The sequence below is a fragment of the Desmodus rotundus genome, chromosome 2, assembly GCF_022682495.2.
Source record: "Desmodus rotundus isolate HL8 chromosome 2, HLdesRot8A.1, whole genome shotgun sequence".
In the NCBI taxonomy this organism is placed as follows: domain Eukaryota; kingdom Metazoa; phylum Chordata; class Mammalia; order Chiroptera; family Phyllostomidae; genus Desmodus; species Desmodus rotundus.
This window is the reverse complement of record NC_071388.1, coordinates 97,943,302-97,969,753: the sequence shown is the minus strand read 5'-3', so window position 1 is coordinate 97,969,753 and position 26,452 is coordinate 97,943,302. Positions and strand designations below refer to the sequence as shown.

Below are 26,452 nucleotides of genomic sequence, written 5' to 3'. Positions count from 1 at the left end.
CGTAAATGTGCACGTGTGTGTGTATGTGTGTATCAACTTGTGTTTTTTAGCCTAATGGCATCTAGGTAGTTACAGAAGTGGTTCAGACTCGGCAGGCGCGCCAATGTGAGTGGGATGAATGGAAATTATATAAGCTAGTGAAAATATCTACATACCCATAGGTTGGTTGGTTTGCTTTAATCTAAACTTACCACAGAACATAAAACACTTTAAATACTCGTATCTGGAAAAGGGTTTCTGATATACAGATGAAAGACTTGTTGTCTGAGCTGGATTCTGTTAAGTTTAGTGTGGTGACAGATTGCCGTCACATTCTCTGCAGACCTAGGAGCTTCTATTTCTTGCCTAAGTTTCCTCCTTTTGTTTGAGCGACCAGAGGGCTTTTCCTCTGGGCATCGGTATTTATGTGGTCTACTTCCAGTAATGAGACTGACTCAGTACTATAATGGACTAGGCTATATATACTTTTTCCTTCTGAGAACTCCATTGTATTCCCATTGTGCCTGAGTTTAGGTAGATCTCACTGATAGCGTGTATAGTATAGTGCAGGCAGAAAACCAGACCTAGGCTTGCATCCCTGTGCCTCTACTACCTGCTGTGTCTTTGAGCCGTGGTATTTTCCCTGTGAATTGGTACGGTAATCTGCTGTGCAGTGCTGCTGTGAAGAGTATGTAACAGAACTGGTGACGGCACTCCAAACAGTGCCTGGCACACAGCCACTTGATATAGTCACCTTAAGGCAGTGGTACTACCTATAAATTGTAGAATTTATTTTCAGATAAACTTGTTTTTTCATTTTATATTATTTTTTTATTCTGAGGTCCTGACTGCCAAACCAGCAGAAAACAATTTCATCTTCATCTTGGCTGGGAATTGTTGATGGTAAAGGATGCTAAAGTAGGAGTAGGAGTTGGGCCTTGCTGGTTGGTCCTGTGCACGGAGTAGTGTTGAGACACCCCTTGTTCTGCTGCTGTTATGCCAGGTTTGGTCATGGAATCATGCACAAGCCCACTGGTCCTGCCATCCTGGATATGCCACACAGCCATTCCCTCCTTCTGAGAGTTGCCAGGTCACAGGTTCAAGAACCCCCCTCTGTACCAAAGTCCACACAAAACAATCGTCTCTCTCTCTCCCTCCATCCCCTTTCCAACGCCGACGAAAATCTGCTGCCTCCCCTTGGCTTACCAAGACATTTGTCTGTACCTACAAATTTTCTTCCCCTAAGTGCTTAGGTGATTTTGTAGAACCAGAATAATTCATAGTCACTTTTGATTTCCTGCTCTGCTCCATCTCTTCCCTAGCTATAGAAATCTCAGAGAATTAAGTGCTGTCTGAATGCTACTCCATCTTCTACATCAAGGGCAGAAAAGGAGGAATTCAGAGTGGAAGGAAATGTGAGTTAACAACTTCAAATATCATCCACCTCACAGCCATTTTGAAACCAGGATATTTTGTCTCAGCTTCCACTTGTGCGAAATTTAATGCATGAAGTAGCCGTCCTTCCGGTTCACCACTAGCCTGTGTATTGCCTGTGAACATGTTGGGAAAAGTCAGTCCCTGCTCCAATCAGCAACCCTGCAGACATAGTTCCCTGCCAAGACACAAGGTTGGGTTTTCAGCTCCTGCCTCTTTTTCCTTCTGCTGAGTAGGGCCCTAGTGTGGAACACAATTTGTACAACCAACCTGAGGACCCTTTCTTCACTTCGTCCTTGAGTTTCACCCGGGTGCTAATCCGATACCATTTTACCACATTTTCTCCCACACTCTGGGGTTAGGAATGCATCTGGCAGACCATCCTCATTTAATCCCTTAACTCATTCATTTAACCATTTGCTTTCCTGCTCATCTTATAAAGGACCATAAACCATCCTAGCCAAAATCACTGCAAATCCTCTGAGAATTTGCTTGATTCCTCAGTGGATTACATCTCAAATTCTCTAATTTCTCTCATAGACTTACAATGGCCACATTCGTTTGTTTTTGATTAATAAATAGACCAGACTGCTTAATAATGTGATTCCATCTTCCACTAGAAAATATAATGAATGGATAACTGTACTTTGGTAGGATTCCTGGTTGGGTGAAATAAATTAAGCATTTATTATCTTCTAGCTTTGGAATGCTAAGAGGGTATTTGGACCACAATAAGTTTTCTATTTTCTTTACACAGCATAGAGAATCCCCAGGTAAGTTTCTGGGAGTTCTCTCAAGTAGAGCCAAAGTGTATGCTATGCAAAGGAAGAGGGTGGTTGTAAAATCAGCAAGTAAGACAAAAATTAAGTATAAATAAGATTATAAATGAAAAAATCCCTTAAATTATCCATAAAGTATAGGATACATGGTTTTGTGTGTGCTACTTTGTACCTGCACTAGATTTGAGAACCACTGAGCAAGACTAAAGGAAGGATTACAGAAAAAGTCCCTAGGCAGATGTTTGGGAATTCAAGTCACGGGCCATTTAAGATCACTACTGAAAAAACTAGTGGTTATTTAATAACTAGGAGTGGAGTGGGGATTTTTGGTGCCCTTCCTCCTCATATCATCCACATCAGTCATCCAAGCTCTATAACCTCAACACGTCTTCTTAGATTTGATTGTGGTTGTGAGGGCAGCAGTGGAGACCTCTTACTTTATATTTGATTGACTATTTAGGGTAGAGGGGTAAACCTAGCCTTTAAGGAAAATGTGACTGTACTGTGAATGTGATATGTAACATATGTAGTATTACCCTTTCATTTTTTCTTTTTAAATATATTTTATTGATTATCCTATTACAGTTGTCCCATTTCCTCCCTTTATTTCCCTCCACCCTGCACACCCCCTCCCTCCCACATTCCCCACCTTAGTTCATGTCCATGCATCATACTTGTAAGTTCTTTGGCTTCTCCATTTTCTATACTATTCTTAACATCCCCCTGTCTATTTTCTACCATTTATGCTTCTTATTCCCTGTACCTTTTCCCCCATTCTTCTCCTCCCCTTCTCCACTGATAAACCTCTATGTGATATTCATTTCTGTGATTCTGTTCCTGTTCTAATTGTTTGCTTAGTATATTTTTCTTTTCTTTTCTTTTTTTTTAGGTTCAGTTGTTGATAGTTTTGTTTGTTGTCGTTTTACTGCTCAGGTTTTTGATCTTCTTCTTATTCTTAGATAAGTCCCTTCAACATTTCATATAATAAGGGCTTAGTGATGATGAACTCCTTTAACTTGACCTTACCTGGGAAGCACTTTATCTGCCCTTCCATTCTAAATGATAGCTTTGCTGGAGAGAGTAATCTTCAATGTAGGTCCTTGCCTTTCATGACTTGGAATACTTTTTCCAGCCCCTTCTTGCCTGCAAGGTTTCTTTTGAGAAATGAGCTGAGAGTCTTATGGGCACTCCTTTGTAGGTAACTGTCTTCTTTCTCTTGCTTCTTTTAAGATTCTCTCCTTCTCTTTAATCTTGGGTAATGTAATTATGATGTGCCTTGGTGTGTGCTTCCTTGGGTCCAAATTCTTTGGGACTCTCTGAGCTACCTAGACTTCCTGGAAGTCTATTTCCTTTGCCAGATTGTTTTCCTTCAGTATGTTTTCAAATAAGTTTTCAATTTCTTGCTCTTCCTCTTCTCCTTCTGGCACCCTTATGACTTGGATGTTGAAACATTTAAGGCTGTCCTGGAGGTTCATCAGCATCTCCTCATTTTTTTGAATTCTTGTTTTTCATTCTGTTCTGGTTGAATATTTATTTCTTCCTTCTGCTCCAAACCATTGATTTGAGTCCCTGTTTCCTTCCCGCCACTGTTGGCTCCCTGTACATTTTCCTTTATTTTACTTGTCATAACATTCATTTTTCTTCTATTTTGTGACCATACTCAACCAATTCTGTGAGCATCCTGATTACCAGTGTTTTGAACTGTGCATCTGATAGGTTGGCTATGTCTTTGTCACTTAGTTGGATTTTTTCTGGAGTTTTGATCTGCTCTTTCATTTGGACCACCTTTTTTTTTTTTTTTGTCTTGGTGAGCCTGTTATATAGTAAGGGGCAGAGCCTTAGGTGTTGGCTAGGGTGGGGGCAACCCACATAGCTGCGTTGTGATGCTGTAAGTGGGGGAGGGGCCCCGGAGGGAACAATGCTGCTTGCTCAGCTCTTGCTCAGCTTTCAGTCACTTCCTCCACTACCCACAAGCAAATTGGGCCCTTCTGGTGCTGATTCCTGGGTGGGTTGTTTTGTGTATATTCTAGGACCCTGCAAGTCTCTCCAATGAACTCTCCTGTGAGGCTGGGAGTTTCTCCTGCCACCTCAATGCCCACAGGTTTTTTTCAGTCAGAAGTTTTGAGCCTTTATTTCCCCACACTGGAACCCTGGGTCGTGTGGACCGTCTCGCTCCCCAGTTGTTCCTCCTGGTTTTTCTGCACACAAATGTGGGGCCACCAGGTCTGCTAGTTGCCTCCTTGCCTTGAGTTCTTTCCACCCCAGCTAGCCATCCGTGCCCCTCCCACTGGCCTGGATGAATATTTCTCCTTTAACTCCTTGGCTGTCAAACTTCCATACAATTCAATATTCTGGCAGTTCTGGTTGGTTTTTCTTTTTAAATTTGTTGCTGTCATCCTTCTTTTGGTTGTACGAGGAGGCACAGTGTATCTACCTACACCTCCATCTTGACCAGAAGTCAATCCTTTTGTTATGTATTATTATTTCTATAACTACTATTGTTACATTTCATTGAACATATATACACCTTTTTATAATATTATTTTTGGGTATAGGTGGCTTACCAATGAAAGCTAAACCTTGTCCCGATAGAATTTTTCTGGTTTTGTCTTATTGTTAAGGTAATAAACATTTATAAATACTCAAATGACATAAAATTTAAAAAATCAGAAATGGAAATCTCCCACCATAAGTGAGAGTCAAGTATGCCATTTGGGCATGTTAATCCATTGTTTCATAAATAACATAAATCTTGGGAGGGAAGTTTGAGGCAACTGCATTAATAAGCACAAGTTAATACAGAGCCATTAAAATAGCTGCATCAAAGTTTTCTGTTTACTTTTTACTAGCTCTTCAATAGATGTTTATTTTCCTCCCCCATCCCATTTGTCCCATTTTAAACTTTCTTTGCATTTCTCCTGAACTTGTTTGTTACCTTTCCTCGTTTTGAATTCCTTCAAACACTTTCTATATGGTGGCCACCAAATGAATCTCTTCTCCAATATTTCCCCTGCTCATTTTTGACCGTGTGCTCACATACTTTCGGATAGATGCTCCCTAAAACTCAGTAGTGTCTCCATGAACACCAGCCCCATCGAGGCAGTAGTTTATCCTCTGCCATCTCGCTTCTGTTGCCCTGATACACACACCCTGGCTGTTCATACTATGTCTATGCTTTTGCCTTTTCATTTATACCTTCTTGACAGTTAATATTTCTTTCCAATTTGATGCTTCATTAATAGACAAAGCAATCTGTGTTCATCACTTTCCCCCCTCATAACCTTTTCCAAATATGTATCCCAGACTCTCAACAAGAAAGTATGAGAAAAGTACGATGAGGTACCTATCTGACAATTTTTCCCAGCTGAAGCCTGTATGGTAGGCATGTCTTCACCTGTCACCAATCAAATCAACCCATCAGCTTCAACTCCCCACATTAGTCATCTCTGGGAGCCAGAAGACCTGAGAATTACCTAATGTTTCCTCCACGAGAACATCATGGATGTGCTGTCGTCATTGTTATCTCTTTGATACCCTCCCAGGAAAAGTGAGGAGTATACCCACAAAATGATCATTTTCTTTTAGTGTATATTTAATGAGTTGTCTAAGAATCAATGCAAACTCTTTTTAAGTGTATTTAAATTTAGCCCGTGGACATAAAACAAGCTCAATCCATTAATACCTTACATAAGAAATATAACCACCCTGACTGGTGTGGCTTGGTAGATTGGGCATCGTCCTGCAGAACGAATGGTCATAGGTTCCATTCCCAGTCAGGGTCAGGGCACATGCCTGGATTGTGGGCCAGACCCCTGGTTGGGGGTGTGTTAGAGGCAGATGATCGATGCTTCTCTCACACATCGATGTTTCTGTCCCTCTCTTTCTCCCTCCCTTCTTCTCTCTCTAAAAATAAATAAATAAAATATTTTAAACAAAATATATATACCTAATTGTTTTCATTATTCACCTTCTTCTAATTTCTGGAACCTCAGAATTTCATCAAACAAATCTGCATCCAAGTTAACTGATTTTACAGATTTCAATTAGTATTTCTGAATCAGCATTCCTCTTAAAAGGTCAGAGTCCTTTAAAGTTTATCTTTTGTGCACTACATCCCCAACCTCTTGATTATTGGAAAGTCAGACTCTTGACCCAGTGAAGCCTCAGCTGAGGAAATTACCTTCTAGTTCTCAGTATAATTTGGACCAAGTGATAAACATCTCAAGGCTAATTAAAGACTACATCATAAAGTTACCTCTGCCTCCAGGAGATGCAAGTTATCAAAATGTTTGAAACACTTTGTACACCTTTTCAAGATGTTTGCTGTCTAATTTACCCCACTGTTCAGGTCTCACAATCCTAAAAGAGCCCCTTCCCTCCAAAAATGTCTTGGGTTTTCCATCTCTTCAAGCTTTTAATTCCTTATAATTCAGCCTACCATGACCACTCTATTGAAACTATTTATACCTTCTTTAAGCAACAATAAGGCACCCCCCATTAATACATGTTTTTATTTAAAACTTACATAAAATCATCAATGCCCAATAATTCCACCAATGCAGAGGTAACAACTTCTAATGTTTTGGTTTCTTTCCATTCTTTCTCTGTGTGTGTCTGTGTGTGTTTGTATGAACAAAGATCCAGGGTCCCATACATCCACAGACCAAAAATAATTTAAAATAATTTCAATTTTCATTTATTTCTCCTGAAAACATTCAAGAAGTTCTAAGGTATGGCCCACAATCCCCTTCCCCCACTTTTTCCCAGACTCCAACACTCTCACATCCTGAGATCCACATCTCCATCATGTTCATACATCCTGAAGTGTCCAACACATGCCTTTTTTCAAGCAGAATCACAAGTATTTGTTGAATATACTCCCTGATAGCTTACATCCCATCAGCCTGTAAATAGACTAGATTCCATTTCCCTAAAGGCATTCATTGGCGTTTGCCAACATAGCAGGGCACGTTGCCCTGTCCAGCCCTTTCTGACAGCTTCCTGGCTCTTTTCATAGTACATCTCCATCAACTTGTATTTTACTCCTTAGAGAGATGTTGGAGATGTCTGCAAACCAGATTATTTCATTGTGTCTGTCTCTTATCTTCCATGTGTAAGAACTTAAATAGGCCTTGTGCCAGGACTTAATCCTGAGGGAACATTCCTGTTTATATTTCTCTTCCAAAGTCATTTCTACTTATCCATTTCCTTGTTTTCTTATCAAAAAGTGTCCACATTTCTAGGGTCTTCTGTAACAGGTCCACTGAGGGCAGAGACAGTCATGTTCATCTCCAGCACCTACAATAAGACTCGGCACACAGAGAGGTTCAATAAATCATTTGAATGAATTAATATAAAAAGATCGGACAAGAACGCTGACACTAAAGGACCTTAGCAGGATTCAGGTCCCAGGAGTCAGGCTGGGCCAGGGGCACTCAGCACTGAAAGAGCAGTAAAGAAGGTCAGAATGGAGGACCAAGCACAAGACCATTAAAAGGAGGCAAAGCCCGGGTTCAGGAGGCAAGGAGATCATGAATAGTCTGGGAAGCCTATTGAGACAACCTGAGAGTAAAGGGGTGTATGTTATTAAGAGAGTCAGAATATTGGCATCATTTCTTAGTGGAAAAAAAATGACCTGCTCTAAACCATCTGTGTTTTCACTCCTAAAATAGAGGTGATGATAATCACAGGAGTCTCAGAGAGTTGTTGTGATAATTAAATGTCATCCAACTAATATTTATTGTGTGATTACCATGTTTCATGCTCTATGCTATGTGTTGAGTAATGGATTTAATGCCCTTAGCTTTATACTCAAGGGCCAGGCCAAATGGGAATCCAGGGGGTTTTTTTCCATGAAAAAAAAAATGTTATACAAACCCCACAAAGGCTCATCTCTTTTGTAGCCCCATGAAAGACTTTTGAAAGTCCAAATGATGCGCGGTGACTTGAATCCTCCTTACCTGTGCTTCTATTACCTCAAAGTACTACAAAGAACTCAAAGCCTGATTTTCCCCACATCAATCATGTTGCCTTTTTCCTTAAATTGCTAGATTTGCTGTGGCATTCAGTGAGTTACTGTTTTATTTCGTTTATGGCCCCCCACTGCCTCTGTCCCTGCCGCATTCCCTAGTCTGCACTGAAACTCACTGTAGTGGATTACCCTGGGCCTCTCATAGCCACAGCTGGGCAGATAAATGCTGACACAGTGTAATTGCTACCATATCTACAAGTTATTTCCAAATTCTTGGGTAGGTGGTACCGCCTTCTAATGATATGTATATCTCTAACCAGCCAATGGTGTTGAGGATATCTAACCTAATCTAGTTGAGTCCAAGGCAGTTTTATAGGGAATCTCAGTAAATTGGAGTCTCAGTGTTGAAGAGTATACTTGAATCATCTGGTCCTGATCTTCTGACTCCAGAAATAACTGAGGTCAATTCTCATTTCCTTTTTTGTTCCTGGGTGTAAATTTCAAATCTTGATCATTAAACATTGCCACTAATGCCTAGTCTTTCTCTTTTGGTAATCTTAAAGAATTTTTAATTCTAACTTTGGACTCCCTCAAAAGTACTTTTCAAATTATTTTTGACCACCTCATTTATAGCAGGTAAAAGTTTATTTTCCAGTAGAATTTGTGGGATATGGCTGCAAACTATGTGAAGCAGTGGTAGAATTGAAGGGAGAATTAGAAGAAACCCCAGTTATAGTTGGAAATGCCAACACTGCTCTCCCAGGACATGAAAGAAAGGAGGGGTTTTCACATGTACAAAGAACTGACTTACATTTTAGAAATAATCTTTGGACTTTTAGAAACATTTATCAATTTACTAGCTATTGCCTGAATGTCATTTTGACTTCCAAAAATGTCACGAATTTGCTTTAGTCTTGTTCTTTGAGATATTAACAATGTTCTCAGTACCTTCCTTGTGTTTATTCATTCAATCATTCAGCATAAATTTATGAAAATCCACTAGAGTTAAGACATTGGGTACTATAACAGATTTCATTGTTTCTGAAGTGTTTAATAATTTAATTCTGTTGGGGTTATTTAGAAATAACATATAGTATGAATAAAATAAACTGTTAAAAAGTTATAGGACTAACTCAATTAGCAAGTCCCCTTTATTAGTTTTAGAAGCTCTTCTCTGAAGAGAATTATGGAATTATAGCTTACTCTAGCAGCCCACTGTTACAGGTAAGAAAAAACACAATCCAGGGAGAGGAGATGACTTGCCTGAGTTCACAGAGTAAGTGGGAACAGAGACCATAGCAGAACCTAGGTCTCCCGGCTCCGTCTGATGCACAGCCCCCCTCGTGCTGGCTGTGGATCAGACAGTAGCTGCGCCACAGCATACAATTAAGCTGCACATCTGGATTTAGCAGATGACTTGATCCTTCACTCCATGGACTCTTCCTGTTTATCCTTTCCTCAGTTCTTCCTCCTTACATTCAAGAAGATCTCACACCAGAGCTCCGGAAAAGTCCTTTGAGGCCACTGCCTCATCTAGGACGTGATCCCTACTGAAGGCATACTCTCTATAGCATCATGCAGGTTCCTTTCACCTGCTACCTCAGGCTCTTTCCTCGGCTTAAAGTCTGATGTGCTCCAGAAGACCTTGGAAAACTAAAAACCTAACCAACTCAACCATCAGCCTCTCTGGTTCAACCTTTCCCACTCATAGAAGATAAACCTATTCTCTAGAGGTCAAAACTTTATATCTACTCACAACAGGTATTTTAATTTCAGGAATATCTAAAAAAGGGGTTGTGTCAGTGCAGCAAACCAGGCAGTGCTGCCTCTATTACTGGGACCCCCTCCCTTTTCTTCTCCCCCTCCCCTTCCTTCTCACCCCTCCCTCTCCCTCTCTTCTTCTTTTCCCTTCCTTCCTTCCTTCCCCTTTCCTTCCTTCCTTCCTTCCTTCCTTCCTTCCTTCCTTCCTTCCTTCCTTCCTTCCTTCCTTCCTTCCTTCCTTCCTTCCTTCTTATTCTTCTCTTTCTTCTCTCTCTCGTTTCTTTCCCCTTATTTTCTTGATCTTTACTTTTATAAATCCTTAGACTTACATTATTTAAACATTTTTGCTATTTGGTAATTGGCATGTCACTGCCATATCTGGCCCAAGATGCCACAATTTAGTTGATTGATTTGCTGGTTCATTGGTTCATTGGTTGACTGAGTGGACTTCTCTGAACATTGTTCAGCAATACAAGGATCATAGAATCTCTGGGTTGGGTGTGCTGATCCTTAAACTGTAGCTGCACACTAGAAAAGCCTTTATAAAATACTGATGCCTGGGCCCCACCTTCACAGTTTCTGATTTAATTTGGTCGTGGGTCTCAAAGACTGCCCACGTGATTCTCACGGATAAACAGGGTTCAGAATCTCTGGATTGATCTATAATGTTGTTCAGGCAACCATTGATCTGATACTTAAATCTCTTCCCTTGGGAAATCCAGAATGGTGACTCTTCTTGGAACCACCATTCGAGGTAGTATTACCTTCCAGACAGTCTTCCTGGGTACATAAACTGTGTTGCTGGCTATAGAGGAAAGTAGCAGATAATGCCTAGTAATAGACCAGAGCCTCCCCTCAAAAAGCCAGCAATGCTTAGTGGTGGCCCTTCCTGTCAGGGAATACCCTCCTAGGTCAATGGTTCTCTTCCAGGGGAAATTTGTCCCCCAGGTGACATTTGACAACAGGGACATTTTGGGTTGTTACAGCTTGAGAGAGTGTTACTGGCATCTAGTGAGGAGAAGGCAGGGATGTTGCTAAAAATCTTTACAATGCACAGGACCAACCCCCAGAACAAAGAATTATTCGATGCAAAATGCCATCAGCGCCGAGTTTGAGAAACCCTTTCCTAGATCCTTGCTCTCAGGTTCCTCCTCCTCCCCCAAGAAATACCATCCTTAATTAATTAGATCTAATTTTTCCTTCTTTCTGAAGCATGATTTCAACAATGTTTTTCAAATCAACATTTTACATCCTTTTTAAGTAGTCCCAGAATGTGATAATCTGTGTTGCTTTTAAGAAATAAAGCAAACAAAATATAACCAGAGACACTGAAGTTAAGAACAATCTAACAATAGCCAGGGGGGAGTGGGGAGGGACAGTGAGGAGAGGGGATGGACAAAATCAAGGGGGAGGGTGGAGGTGGGTGAGAAAGGGGGGTTCGACTGGGGTGGGGTGGAGGGATGGGGAGAAAAGGCATACAACTGTAATTGAATAACAATAAAAAAAAATTTTAAATGACAGAAATAAAGAAGAAATAAAGGCTGCTATCTGACTGTGTATATTAGAGAGGCAGAAAAATCCCAGTGCTGCCATTTCTACTTGCTGCTCACTTCCCCCTGCCAGACTGCCTCTTTGAGAGACAGAATGAGCTGATCCCAATTATTTAGAGGAGGCCCTAGCTAGCCAGCCTTGACCAGACAGCCGGTGGAGCCAGTCTTTGGGTTGCAGGTCATTTCATGGTATGTCCTGAGGCTGCTAGGTTTATCAGCTGCCAGCCTGGCTGAGTCAGGCCAGCTGCCAGGTTGATTAATAAGCACCAGGCTGACACTTTGAATAGGGAGTGGACCTGCTGATTTTTCCCCCCACTTCCCTAGATCATTTCATTATTAAATTAAAGATTGTTGTGATTTAAACTGAACTCTCAGGCAGCCTGGGGACAAACATGGGGTTTGGTAAAAAAAAAAAAAAAATAGGACCTGGTACTGCATTTACCAAATTCAGTCTCAGCTGGGTGCTTTCTCTTTCTCGTCAAGAAATAATTCAAAACTCCAAGGGCTGGAAGTAGAAGTAGAACCTTCCCCTGCAGTGTCACACAGAGAGGCTGGCATGCCAGCAAAGGGAACTGATTATAAATAGCATTAAAAGCAGCATCAGTCAAAACTCGCTGATGTGCCTGAGCAAAATGTTAAAAGAAACAGTCTCTGAAATAAGAAGCAGTGATTTTTTTTCTAAATTGTTTTAATTTAAAGTGTTAATGAACAAAGACTGTGCGTGTGTGTGTGTGTGTGTACATATGGGTTAAACACACACACACAGAGAACCCAGCTGAGCCCCTTTAAGAAAATGATGGATAATTATTAAATTTAAAATAACAAAACCACAAGTAGTCAGAGCCTCACAGAGAGCAGCTGTCCTTTTTCTGTGTAATCAATCCTTTTTATATAGAAAGTCTATAGTTTCCCCTTGCAAAATCATTTTCCTGTTTATGTATTTTTTTTTTCCAGCTTAGATGGAAGCCATTTGAGATTCCGAAAGCATCTCAGAAGAAGGTGGACTTTGCGAGTGTAAGTCAATACTACCCACACCTTCCCACAGCTTGTTCTCCTCTCTTCTGCGGTGAGTGATCCAGCCATTTGCAGGCCGAGTGCCAAGCAGAAGCAGCGTTAGAGGCAGGTAGCCGACACAGCACCATCTGCCTCTGCTTTTGGCTGCGGAGGGATGTCTTGCTTACAGGCACCATCTCACCCCTGACACCAAAGGGCACTGGGGAGCTAATTACTACATCTCTGAAAGGCTAATGGAAATTGAACTTTTACTTTCCTGGGTTCCTTTGTTTTGGGAACAAAGACTCCTTTGATAGTCTGATGAAGCCTGTGTTCTTAAATGCATAAAACAAATTACATAAAATTACAAAGAACCTGGTTATATTCAAATGCAATGATAAAAATATTAAAACAAATTTGGTTTGGTTTATAGTAATATGTGTGCTTCCTTACAAATGCACTAAATCACAAAATCTATGGGAGAGTCTAATAGCTCTGGTGATTAGAAAAATGAGCAAAAATTACATTTTGGGATATCTATAACAGCTATAATGTGATATAAAAATATCCCTGATTTCTATCAGTGTCAATGTTACAGGAACTTCTAATACTCCTGTAATTTGTTGCTTATGTTCACATTAATTGAAGGAAATGACAAATGTCAGTCAGAGATTAGTGAAAATAAATGTATCATTTTTCTTGTCCAAATTCAGGAACTCCCTGGAGTGGACCCCTGGGCTAGAATAGGATCAACGCAGGCTGGCAACTCTAGTTAGTACAACACTAATTAGAAGTTCTGCTTGGCAGTAATAGGTGCTGAGAGTATCTAGGAATATCTGTGCTCACAGCACGGAGTGTATAGGGGAAAAGGAGAGGAGCTACAAAGAGGTGGGGCTCAAGGAAGCTAGCAGAAGATTCTGCAGAATGACCTTGGTTTGTGGTTTAGTTAGGGAGGGTCCAGGTATACAGCCATAGGCCAAACTCTTTGGATCATGTTGAACTCCTTATCCATATGAAGTACTCCAAGCCCTGTGTAGACCCATCTAAACAGAACCCAAACCTTCAAATGAGAGAAGAAGTCCCCACCCTGTGAGAATTATGGATATCTGGAGGAGCAGAACTCTCTCTTTTGGGCTCTCAGACTTCGGGTCCGGGGAGGAGGGCTGTTTCAGACGGCCTGTGCGTTCCGGTTTCTTGGACAGTGGATGGTCAGCAGAGGATTATAGTCGGTCAGAGCACTTCCCTTTGCCTTGTTCTGGAAAGATTAGGGCTGACCCTATTCATAGGCAGAGGGCCGCCACATGGTCTGGTGTATTTGAGAAGCATTAACTGGTCCCTAATGCCACTACCTTCCTCCCCAAGCCTCCTGGATACCTGACTTTATGTCCAATAGAAACTCTCCTTCAGGTTGATCATAAGTAGAACATGATAAAATGCCAAGTAATGAATCGATGCTTTGTAAGTTCACCTGATGCAGCCAGTAAGACAATCGAGATCCAGGGCCATGGCTGGGCACTAGGGTGAGCTGCCATCCACCAAACATAAATCAATAAACTCTGGGTTCCCCAGAGGCAGCCTGGACCCAGAATGTCCCACTGGTCCCAAAGGGAAGATGCTAGTACTAGGACCTTGTCTCATGGCCCTCATGGACCAGGAGGAATGATGGCCTTTTATCACTATTCACGTTCACCCTCCCCTCTCCTGCGGGCCTCTCCCAGGGCCTGCACACCTTGTGTGGAGCTGGAGACATCAGATCTAACAATGGGCTTGCCATCCACATGTTCCTCTGCAACACCTCCATGAAGGACAGGTAAGTGGCTCAGTGCTCAGGCAGGACAGCCCCACTCCCCAAAAGCTGCTGACCAGAGGGTACATTCTGGGTTGTTATTTTTGTTCTTGTTTTTTCCCCCAGAGCAATGTTGGTATGCATTTATTAATAATGGCAATAAATGAGTAGTTCTATCTTGATCGACTCCCATGACACAAGCGAGAATGTCACATAACAATGTAAATAAAAAAGGGATGATGGGACACTGGAAAGCAGGGGTAGTCCAAGAGGCATTTTGACTTTAACCCAGTTTGGGGTAGAATATTCTTAATTTCTAAGGTTCCCAGGACTTTTCTTGAGTCCAAAATCACACTGCATGAACAGCCATTAGGACCAGCTATTGGTGGCAGGTCAAGCTGACAGACTTAGTATAAGCTTAAGGTTCCTAAATAGAGGAGCTTCTCCCTGGCTGGTGTGGCTTAGTGAATTGAGTGCTGGCCTATGAACCAAAGAACTGCCTGTTTGATTCCCAGTCAGGGCACAGGCCTGGGTTGGGGGCCAGGTCCCCAGTAGGGGGCACATGAGAAGCAACCACACACTGATGTTTCTCTCCCTCTCTTTCCCCCTCCTTTCCCCTCTGTCTAAAATAAAATAAATAAACAAATCATGTATTACAAATAAATAAATATATAATCATAAATAAATAAACAAATAACGACGCGAGCTTCGATATGTGAGTAGCATTCCTGCCTTTTCTTTGGTAAACAGACTGTCATAACAATTTTTTAAACCAGACCTTTGTGTCCAGAGGCAATTCCACTCTTTCTGGCTGTGTGACCTTGGGCAAGTCATTTAACTTAACTGAGCCATGAATAAGCCCAAGATCACAGCCCTGTGACAAGACACAGGTGTTGTCCCCTGGGTCTACTTCTCTCTCCGCACTCAGTTCTTCTCACCTGCCATCCGTCCTCCTACCTCAAAGCATTTGCATTGCTCTTCTGCCTGGAATGTTCTCCTCCCTCCTCAAACCCTTGCCTAGATGATTCCTTCAGACCACAGGTCAAATGTCCCTTTTTCAGGGAAGCTTTTCCTGACTCCTCAAGCTAGATCGTGTTCATTATTCTTTCATTCTCCTAGACTTGACCTTCACAGTGCCACCATAGTTTACAATGATACAGTTCTGTAAATGTTTGATTGCTGTCTGACCTCCTACTAGACTCTAAGCTTCATGACGGCAGAGGCTGGGTCTTTTTTGCACACCATTTCATATCCAGCATTAAGCCTGGCACAGAGTGGGTACTGAACAATCATTTGTGCAGTAAATTAATTTGTCTGGATGGTGTTAAAACTGAAAATCACAGGAATGATTCTACATGTTTCAGATGCTTTTACAATTCGGATGGGGACTTCTTGATTGGTGAGTTTTGAAGAGTTCAGACCCCTTCACTGTGAATTTAGCCCTAGTCACAAGCTGCTTTTTAATTTTATACACATTATATCCCTTCATCCTTCATCTGTCTTATTTAGTGGAATCTACAGACTAAGGTCTAAAGACAATTGATGGTCTGGAAAAGATTCCTACTGTACCTCAAAGGCCCGCTCTATGTTCTGGTCTCTCTGACTTTGCCCATTTCTGTAGGGTCCTTCTAATATGGTAGATCTGAGCAGCTGAAAAAAAAATGAAGAGTAATACCAAGATATGATTAACTTATTAAGATAACTCTCTTTGCCTTCATACTGTCCCAAGAAAAGACTGTCATTTATATCTGCAATTTAAATACAGATTTTCATGAGCGCACCAAAAATGGAATGTCTCTTTGAGATTTCTCTGGTCCGCCCATTCCCTTTTTGATGATTCCAGTACCGGTATTTTGGAGTGAACACTTTGGGATAGACATTAGACGTGCAAATGACAGCCTTCTGCTGGAAGTGTCAGAAATAGGTGATTTCCTACCCTTTTCCAGCTGCCTTTTCTGGTCAATCCACAGAATTGTGCATATACAAGCTCATTACCTGACAACTAAAAAAGAGTCAGTTTTTTCATTCACATTCTTCTAGATAATAAAATAGGTAACCTAAGATGTCATACATTTTCCCCTATGAGATTCAATGAAGCTCTTTTCATTGGGAATGGAAAAGTAAATACAGTCCTTAAACTTTTTACTCTTCATGAAGTGGTTCTTGCATGAAAAGCAATACTGCTGCCCTGCCTTTTCTGTTAGTTCCCCAGAAAGGGAAACTTCTCATTTACACTGAGTTTGGCAAGATGCTTGTGCAGCCCAACGAGATCTGCGTCATTCAGGTGAGCCATGCGTCCCCTTCTCCCTGCCTCTCTCTAATTTGGAAGCAATCAGATGTTGCAGCTGCTGCTATTTCCAACTCTAGAATTTCTCTGTTATGACTAGGCAATGGGGGCGGAGGGGTGTTTGAGTTACACAGAAGGCTTCCTGTGCAGAAGGGTAAGCAGGCTTGGGTGCCTGCATTGTTTTAAAATAGCACATAGTCACAAAGCAAAGAGCATTGTCGGTTCACTTTCCTAAATAGCTATACACACTCTGGATAAGGCCCTGGACGTGGACGGGGGGCAGTGAAGATGGATTTCTTTAAAATGTGGCTAAATCTGGGCACCGTTATTTCTGAACCAAATGAAAGGATAGACTAGAGTTGGTTTGGGCACAGACATGTTTAGGATTTAAATTTTCCTTTTCTGACTGACTCATCTTTGAGTTCGTTGTCTCTCAAACCTAGCTCAACAGACCATCCCTTTACTTTTGCATGTGGGGCTAGCTGTGCCTCCAGGGCTTCTCCATTGCTACAGGTATTATTTGGGAGTGCACACCAGTCTCTGCTTCCTATTCCAGAGAGGAATGCGGTTCAGCGTGGATGTCTTCGAGGAGACCAGGGGCTACATCCTGGAGGTCTATGGTGTCCACTTTGAGTTGCCTGACCTGGGACCAATTGGTAAATCTTCACGACAAACCTCTAAGCCTGGCTTGAAATATAGGACATGAATAATTGTATGAGAGTTCAACATCCTTCTCCCCTCATTATCTCACTCAAACTTGAACTTTCCTCTAGACAACTTCTTCTCTAAGACCAAGAGTAGTTGGTAATTTTAAAAACCCATTAGAACTCCCTGAGCAACGCCAGACTTTCTTTTCAAACCTCTAAATTCCGAGGCTGCATGTAGTATGACTGACCTTACCGAGAAATGAAATCTTCATTTATTAGCTCATCCGTGTATTCATTCATCAGCTTGTCTCACCTTCCATGTTGTGCTGAGTGGAGTGACAGAACCTTATCAAGAATAACACAGCATCTTCCCACAGGTGCACAACATACATAACAGAAAATGACCCAGTATAACCCATATAAATTTCTCTCTAGAATAGTATATAGACCACTGGAGAGCCGTGTACACCCCATAGGATGTAGAAGTTTGGGATACTGTGGGCCTGGTCACAAGGAACTGCCTCACAGAAGAGATGAGATTTGGCTAATTCTTGATGAAAAATTGAGGAAAAATAAAGAAGAAAGGGAACAGCTTAAGCAAAAGCACACAAGAGGGAATGAGCTTTGGGAGTAGAAGGGATATCATTTTCTTGTCAATTAGTTGTGTGTATAGAATATAGTGGGGAAGCCAGAAAAATGGCAGGTGCTATATTCCTACAGAGAGGAGAAACAGACCAAGCGGCACATAGTCTATGAACCTCACAGTCCTACTGAGCACACCCCACAAAATCTAAACACTTAACAGTCCCAAAAGGTACATTGCACAGTGCTATGAGGAAGCTAGAAACCACAGCCTCCTGAGGCAGATTAAAACTTTCAAAAGTGGACAAAGATCTCCCCACTCCGGATTTTTCTGGCAAGCTGGAGACAGGACATGCAGGAGAGAATCGAAGGTGGTAGGAGGGGTTGTCCTCAAAACATCTCTTGGAGTGAAAAGAGTGGCTGAGGAGTTTGGCCCTTAGTTTCATCTTTGGCATGTTTGCTGAAGTTGAGGACCACACCTCCCAATTCTTCTCTTCCTCATCAACAGCTTTTTTAGAGCAAAACAGGGACAGGCCGGTGTGTGCCTTCTGGTCACTCCCCTGGGAGGATCCTAATAATCTGAGGAAGGTGGGAGGCAGCAGAGATGCAGCAGGAGCCGTGGCAGGCCGTCTGCCATCCTGCTCACCACCGGCTCTTCCCACTTTGGTCTGGCTTCCTGCTGCTCTACTTTCAGCAGAGCTTCCAGGTTCCATGGAACATGTACCCTCTGGAAAATACATGTAATTTTCTAACCAGCTGGGGGCTTATTTTTTTTAACCCTAGGAACTGGAAATGATAAAACACTCCCCGTGTTTCTCCTTTCAGAGTTAAATTATGTTTTTGTACTTACACTTTTCAGTTTTGGTCTTTTGATTTATTTCCTTTCCCTGGAGGGAACACTTGCAAAGCAAAGGCAAGCAAGGAAGTCCTGAATACTTTTCTCCCTGGTGGATTTGTCAGGCTGGAGAGCAGTTTTATCTGAGTTGAATCTGAGTTCTGGCTGAGGAGTAGAGGCATGCCTGGGGCAACAGTACTTAACCCTTTCTTTCTGGCGGCCTGTAGATCAAGGACTGCAGGTGAGTTCTAGAGTCATCAGGGTTTTCTTGGAAATAAAATGGTCTAGTATTTCTATCAGATCTTCCCCTTTCCTCTTTTCTAGTCTCTTCCTCCTCTCCCCTCCCCTCACCTGCAGTGATGAGATAGTGTATGTAAAGTGGCTTTAGAAACCACATTCACTACAACTTCGGGACATGATGTTGGTGATGATGAAGGTGACTTTCGTGATTGTTTTTTCCTGATCAAATTCTTTGGCTTCTCTTAAAAAGGCGCCACACTGGGCATCCAGTCAGACTTTGGACAATGAAGGTGAATTGTAGGGTTGCTCTTGATGTAGAAAAAAGCCCTTTTGATTTGTGCAACTGTGAACCTCTTTCCTATGTGACTTCCAAAGTGTCTAAAAAACTATGGTCATTGTATTCTAGGAGCCAATGGCTTGGCCAATCCTCGTGATTTCTTGATACCTGTTGCCTGGTATGAAGATCGCCAAGTGCCAGGTGGTTACACTGTGATTAATAAATACCAAGGAAAACTGTTTGCTGCCAAACAGGTAAGGGGGGTCAGTAGAAAGGGGAGGGAATGAATAGTTATTGAGCACCTACTAATTGCCAAGGCCAGTGTTCAATATTTTATACAGATTGTATTCTTTCATCTTTACTACAGCACTAAGGTACTACAAACAAAGTGCTATTTGCCTTATTTGTAGCCATGAAAACAAGCCAGTTAGTGACAAATAATTTACCAAATGTCACAGTAAATGGTAGAACCTTATCTGTCAGTCATGCTCTTTCCAACTCACTGAGTAATGAAAATCCAGGCGATAACGTAATATACACACAGGGTAATATGTTCTGGAAAGGGAAATGAGTTAACAAGCAGATCATCCGAGATTTTTTACATCGATGACCACCATAGTTCAAATACTAGCAATGGCTCCCACAAAACAAGTAGAATTAGCTTGATTTGGTTTGCCTCACCAGCCTGGTAAAACTCAGGAGATAGGCGAAGGCATAGATAATAACAAAAATAGTAATTGTAACATATGTAATTTATAATATATATTAATATTAGTATAATTTTATATAATATAGAGTATATAATTCATATATTTTATATAATACATAGTATATAATTAGTATATATTATTCCTTAATATGCTGAATATATAATGTATTAGTATAGAGTAATTATGTTAACAAACATAATCCAAAGATCTCTTCTGCTTACCATTGTTTGTTTGCTTTATTTTTTGCCCATTTGATTTACTGCTTATGTACTTTGCCAAGACATGTTATGGGACAGCATCTAGAAGACATGCTAACCAACAGAGGCAACTGGTTCGGCACTTAAAATTAGCCCCTGAGGGTTAATGGTCACCCTCATTGATGCATTGTTACCCTTATATTCTATGGGTCAGGATTTCTCAAAATGTGGTTCAGAGACCATTTGAATCAAATTATCAGGGAGGCTTCTTTAAAATGCAGATACTTAGATACAACTCCAACCTGGCAAAGATGCTAATCTCGGGGGATGTCTGGGGATGGAGTGTGGAAATCTGCATTCATTAGAAGCATGTTCTCCATATTACTGTTGACGTGCAATTGATGGAGAACCATCATTCTAGAGGCGGCCAGAGCCCCAGTAGTTTCCACTTTCTAAGTGGCCCCTGGGATGGTTTTTCTCTGTGTGAGCTCCCACTGATCCATTCTCCCTTCTCTGCCATGATCTGTGCCCTGGGAGCTTGACCTACGTGGACTGTATCACCCAGGCTTCCCTGCCAGCTGGCTGTGGGTTGGGTTCAACTAGTGGGAGGTCCTCACAGGAACCTGCAAGGCAGAGGAAAGACAAGTTGGGGGTTTTCTCCCCCTGTTTCCTCCCTATTTGGGTCTGCACCCTTCCACAATCTCAGTTGGCACTGAGCAGCCCCAGAGGTGTGCTGGAACCAGTTCATACTGGCTTGGCGTCTTTTCCCAGCTTTGTGCTTAGTGATATCACATCAGTAACTTAAAAATGATCATGGTGAGAGTATTTATACCCCAGAAATCAGAGTTTTTGTATTTTTTCCAGATTGCTGGTTGTAAAATATTTACCAGCACGCCACTGGGCAGACCTTCTTCAAGGTTCTGAGCTCTTACTGGAATCCTGTAACATTTCCTTCCCATGTCCCACAGGCCCAGGAATGGCAATGTCTCCCCACTGTTCGTAGGCTCAGACACCACATCACCCACCTCTAGTCAGTTCACTTAACACCAGTCACACCTCTGTGAATAGTCTCTCCAGTAAAGTCTTTAGAACATTCTGAACTGGATGCTGTTTCCAGCACAGACCCATATCTGCAGCGGGGCATCCTTCCTATCTTACAACACTGGTCCTCTGCTACCCCAGGGTAGGCTCAAGAAGCATCACCCTGGGATTGCTCTGAAATCTTGAGTCCCTGGGGTTGGAAATTTTAGAGGCCTTCCCACCCTCCCATACTCAACAGCCAGGCACTAACTACATCTCCTGGAAGCTCCTCTAGGCAGCAATTACCTGGAGAACAGCCACAGCTAGTGCCTGCCCTTCGCACCAGGAAACCCAGAGGCTGGCCCAGATGGTCTGAGAACTGCTGGCATCCACAGATTCTCCCAGTTGTGTGAAAAATTGTTGAAAAGGCACTGCTTGGAGAATGTACCATGCTTCTGTTTCTGCACATGTGATCAGAGGCAGCTGCAGCTTCTGAACTAAAAAAGTGGGGTTAGTGGATAAACAAGGGATACTTTGAGGGTGTATGATTCAGGCTTGTACTTCTCCCAAAGGGTGGTATTATTAAATTATGAGAACAAAATCAAATCCAAAAAGAGAGAGTAATGCCAAATACAAACTGGAATCACAGCTATGAAAGCATTAGGTGCTGAGATGGCCCTTTTCTAATTCTTTTGCAATCAGGATGTCTCCCCGTTCAATGTCGTGGCCTGGCACGGGAACTATACCCCCTACAAGTACAACTTGGAGAACTTCATGGTCATCAATGCGGTGGCCTTCGACCACGCGGTAAGTCTGGACCCTGGAGGGTCCTTGGAGAAGGGGACAACCCTTGGGTGAGAGGGGCTTACAGTAGACCCCTAAGATTCACAGATTTAACATTTCCAGTGTAACCCTTGGAAACCTGCAACATAGTCATTTGTCATCATGCTTACAGGAATCTGAATCACCCGCAGCAAGGCTTTGGTGAAGGGGAAAATGGCATAGCTGGTGAGGAAGCCAGGCCAGACACTCAACACTCACCCGTGAATGCAGCTCCATTCTCTACATACAGCAGTCACAGGAGATGGCTAAAAAATTATTTTCTTCACGGAAAGTCTATCCCCAAAAGAAAATCAACTGCTAGTGTTAGTGATGGAGAGATAAGAAAGGACCATTTCTGGATTTGGGGTGTTCTCCATCTTGCCCATAAATACTAAGGGGTGACTTGACCCGGCGCCTACTTTAGCACCTCCACTCCTGGCTGTCTCTAGCAGCAATGGAGCAGATGGTTCTCTTATGCAGTTACTCAGAATGTTCGGTGCTTGAATTTAAACCAAAGAAGTCCTAGAGTATGAACTTGGTCATATTTTTCACTCAGTTAAGGGGCCCCAAAGAGGTTCCGGGCCTACCGTGCAGGCCCCTGAGGCCCCACATTCTTGATAAAGTGCTAGCCCTGGGGCCCTGGGGGCCCTCATTTTTCAGCCTTAACCCACAAGTTGGAGGGGTAGTTAGAGCAGAAGGCAGAGGAGCAAAGACAGAAAGATTACTCTGAGGCAGTTCAGCGTATCCCTGAGCGGACAAAACTACCTTTCTGAAGAGCAGCAACACTGAATAAAAGCAAAGGGAAAGAAAACGAGGCATCCAGCCCAAAACAGCATGAAAAAGGATCCTGAGACACCGACAGAGCTTTATTTCAGCCTCACTACCTTGTCCTCAGCAGTTTTAGATCATTTCTCACGACAGACGAAGAAAATGTTAACTCTCACAGCAATAAGGGTTGATTTGTTGACTTGCGTTTATTCAGGCTTCATCTCCCCTGTATTGCTGCGATAGCCGTTTGTCCACAATTCAGGTCTGATCATTCTACCACCGCATTAGCAAACCTTTGCAGGCTCCCTGTGGTTGAGGATTACGTCTGAGCTCTGGAGCGTGGCATTTGATGCTCTTTGTCAGCTGACCATGGACTCGGTTTCCAGTGCCACCTCTTGCCTCTCTCCCTTCTGCCAGTACACCTGGGCTTTAGCTTTCTTGTCTCTTAATAAAACCTATGTGCATTTTAATGTCTTTCCTGTTTTCTGTGCTTACAATACCTTTTTCTTTCTTTACTTCCTTCCTCTCTCCTTTCCTTCCTTCCTCCTTTTCTCTTTTTCTCTCTTTCTCCTTTCATTCTTCAAAGCCTATCTCAAATGTCTCCTCCTCTTTAAAGCCTTCCCTGGTCCTCTCAGGTAGAGATAGGCACTCCTTCCTCTGCGTTCCTTGTGTCTCTATTTACACAGCTAGATTGCCCTGGGGACCTTGCTGTGATGAGTTGTTCATGCACCTGCTTTATTAATCCTTTAGTCCACCTTCCCCACCCCTCCACCAATAATGCTAAAGGAGCAGGGAATAGATCTCTATTATCTTTGAATTCAGACCTTAGCATGGCATCCAAAAGCAAACATGATCATTGATTTTAATTAATTGAACATCAACCTTTCCACTGAAAGACTTGTGAAGTTCTTTAAAAATCATTATAGCGTCCCCTGACCTACTCCCTTCTATACTACCACCACCCAAACTAATGATGTATGCGGTGTATTTTAAATCTGAGAGCCAAACAAGGGTCGGAAAGCAAAAGAACACTGTCTAGAGTCTCTGTGATCCCTCCCAAAAAGAAGCAGATCCTACATTTGCACCACAGCTTGGATATTTTGTTTCTATCTCCACTTACTCTGAGCGTCCTTTCTGCCAGGAGCTCCCTGTGGTACAGCCCGGCTCTGGTCACCCTACTTCAGATTGGGAGGCAGGCGCCACTGCTTCTCAGGCCCGCAGGGTGGTGTTCACATGAAATGGGCTCAGCAGGGTGAAAAAGCAGCTCAGAGTCCTCTTAGCTGGTGTTAATTCGTTTTGCTTCAAGCACAGCAAGAGGGGAAAGTCAGAGGAGTGAGTACGGCTCCTATGTGACAAGCCCAGACTCCTGAGCCTGGCCTGTGCGGTTGATCAGAAATTACAGTGTCACTCGAAAGCCCCTTCATGTGTGGGTGTATGTGTCATTGTCCCGTCACCTCCCTTTCCTCGTGTGTTCAGCCTCTCCTTGTACTTTCACAGGACCCATCCATTTTCACAGTATTAACTGCCAAGTCTCTCCGCCCTGGAGTGGCCATTGCCGATTTTGTCATCTTTCCACCTCGGTGGGGGGTTGCTGATAAGACCTTCAGGCCTCCTTATTACCACAGTAAGTGTCTCTTTTGCCAAGCCACATTTGAGAACCAAAGAGAGAGCAAGGCAGTGAGCACTGCCCATTGGGAACACAGCCAGAGGTGTTTCTGGATGCCCTGCCCTGGCCTGAGTTCCAGATCCTGCCTCCTGGGGCCTGGTGCTGCTCCCCAGATTTTAGCTGCTTAAATAGCACAGCCTCCCCATGGGATGGCAGCACTGTGTTGCTTCTGAGAAGAAAACACTTTGTAATGCTGAAGCCCAGTTCCTCCGGCCCTGAAGAGAGGTAGAAAGCCTAATAAAGTGTGAAGCAAGAAGTTTCCTTTTTTTTTCCCAATTTTTTTCCCCCACCACTATTTATCCCTCCTATATCCTCTTCCACCTCCACCGACCCCCCCTGCCCTCCCCCACAGTCACCACGCTGTTGTTCTTGTCCATGAGTTCTTCCTCTTTTCTTTGTCACTCAATCCCTCTACCCCGCCCCTGCCCCCCAGCACCCTCCACCCAGAGCTGAAGGGGAGAAATTTCTTTATGTTTCTGATACTTCTTTTGGGGGAGGGGGAATGTTGGTTAATTTGTTGTTTACGTAAATCTGGTTCAAGAACCAGTAGATGTGCCTTCTTCAGTTACTTTGGCAGAGATCAGACTACAGTCCGCACTAGGGGATGGACCCTATTCTGGAGGCAGTTTCTGGAAAGCATTTGTTGCTGAAAACACAATTTATGAAATCCATTTTATTAATATTACTGTTACTAACAGCTAACAATTATTGACTTTTTATGACTCTGTTACACGTTCTTTCAAAGTATTAACATTTAATCTTCATAACAGTTGTCAGAGATAGGTAGTATCATCACCCCCTCCCCTCCCCCCCAGAGGACGGAACTGAGACAAGCAGGGTTAGGGACTTGCTCAAAGCTGCACAGGGAGGTAAGCTGTGGAGTCAGCATTTCATCACGGGCTCACGACCACAGACCGGGGTGCCCAGCACAGTGCTGGTATACGATATGCACCTAATAAATACTGACTTAATACATGAATGCATCACAAGAATAAGGTACTTCATAGCTGCACCTAGTGAGGTTGGCATTTCTAATGGTGCGGTAGCTAGCTGAAAATGCAACCTAAAGGTCAATGTACACTTCCACGTCCTGGAGAGTACATTCTGGAAAAACTCTAAGCTGAAACATTCTTAAAAACAAATCCTCGTCACCCTGACCAGTGTGGCTCAGTGGATTTTGGCATCATCCTGCAAAGGGAAGGTTCTCTGGTTAGATTCCCAGTCAGGGTACATTTGAGAGACAGCCAATCGATGTTTCTCTCCCTCTCTTTCTCCCTCCCTTCCCCTCTCTAAAAATAGATAAAGAAAATCTAAAAAAAAAAATTTAAAAAATCCTTTCCTTAATTAACCTCAGGGCCTTCTGTCTTTGTGAGACTCCTCTCATAATACCAGCCCCAAGATGCCAGGGCTCAACAGGATGGAAAGGTGCCCCGAAGGGATAATGCAGGCGTTTGCAGAGGTCCGCAGGGCGCAGGCCACTTCACCGTCAAATCCCAGCACCTTTTCAGGTGACTCCATTATGACTGAGAAAAGGATACAATTAGTTACCACTACAAACACCCCAGATGCTTTGTGAATAAAGTTGTAACAAACTGCGTCCTTTCTGAAAAATGTCAAGCCCATCACGGGCCCTAACTGTTCTCCTGCAAATTAGTCTCTAGAGGACTTGTTAAGGAGAGAGAGCTGCTCTGGCTTAGAGCCTGTACCTCACGGTCCTCATCATTCACTGTTTCACAACGTTCTTGTATCCAGGTTCCTTTCCGCGCCTGAAGGAATGGCTCTCGGTGTTGGCGTGCTGTCGAGGCACCTGGAGGGCTCATTAAAACACACGTCCCTGGGCACAGCCGCAGGCTTCCTGCTTCCGTAGGTTCAGGGTAGGGCCCAACAATCTGCATTTATTACAAGTTCCCACGTGAAGCTGATGCTTCTGTTCCAGGGACTCGGTTTGAGAACATCAGGGGACATGAAAATCACTTAGAATGCCTTTTTTCCCCCAGTGTTTATCCCCAGAGAATTTAATGAGTTGGTTTTCAGGTGGAACCTCAGCATTTGCATTTTGCATTTTGTTAAGTCGAGGAATTCTGACGCGGGGGGGGGGGGGGGGGGGGGGGGATCGCGTAGGGAAATGGTGGGAGGGGGTGTAAGAGC

At 42.9% G+C, this 26,452-nt stretch overlaps 1 protein-coding gene across 1 annotated transcript in view; it reads left to right on the top strand.

The window, feature by feature from the left end:
• Positions 1 to 26,452, top strand: part of HGD (homogentisate 1,2-dioxygenase) — a 41,139-nt gene that overhangs the window by 9,519 nt on the left and 5,168 nt on the right. The window contains exons 5-12 of the mRNA XM_024578023.4: positions 12,429 to 12,488; positions 14,186 to 14,277; positions 15,618 to 15,652; positions 16,458 to 16,537; positions 17,097 to 17,196; positions 19,251 to 19,375; positions 21,751 to 21,855; positions 24,136 to 24,262. Of these exons, the coding sequence (XP_024433791.1) occupies positions 12,429 to 12,488; positions 14,186 to 14,277; positions 15,618 to 15,652; positions 16,458 to 16,537; positions 17,097 to 17,196; positions 19,251 to 19,375; positions 21,751 to 21,855; positions 24,136 to 24,262 (724 nt within the window). The remainder of the gene's footprint in view (positions 1 to 12,428; positions 12,489 to 14,185; positions 14,278 to 15,617; positions 15,653 to 16,457; positions 16,538 to 17,096; positions 17,197 to 19,250; positions 19,376 to 21,750; positions 21,856 to 24,135; positions 24,263 to 26,452) is intronic.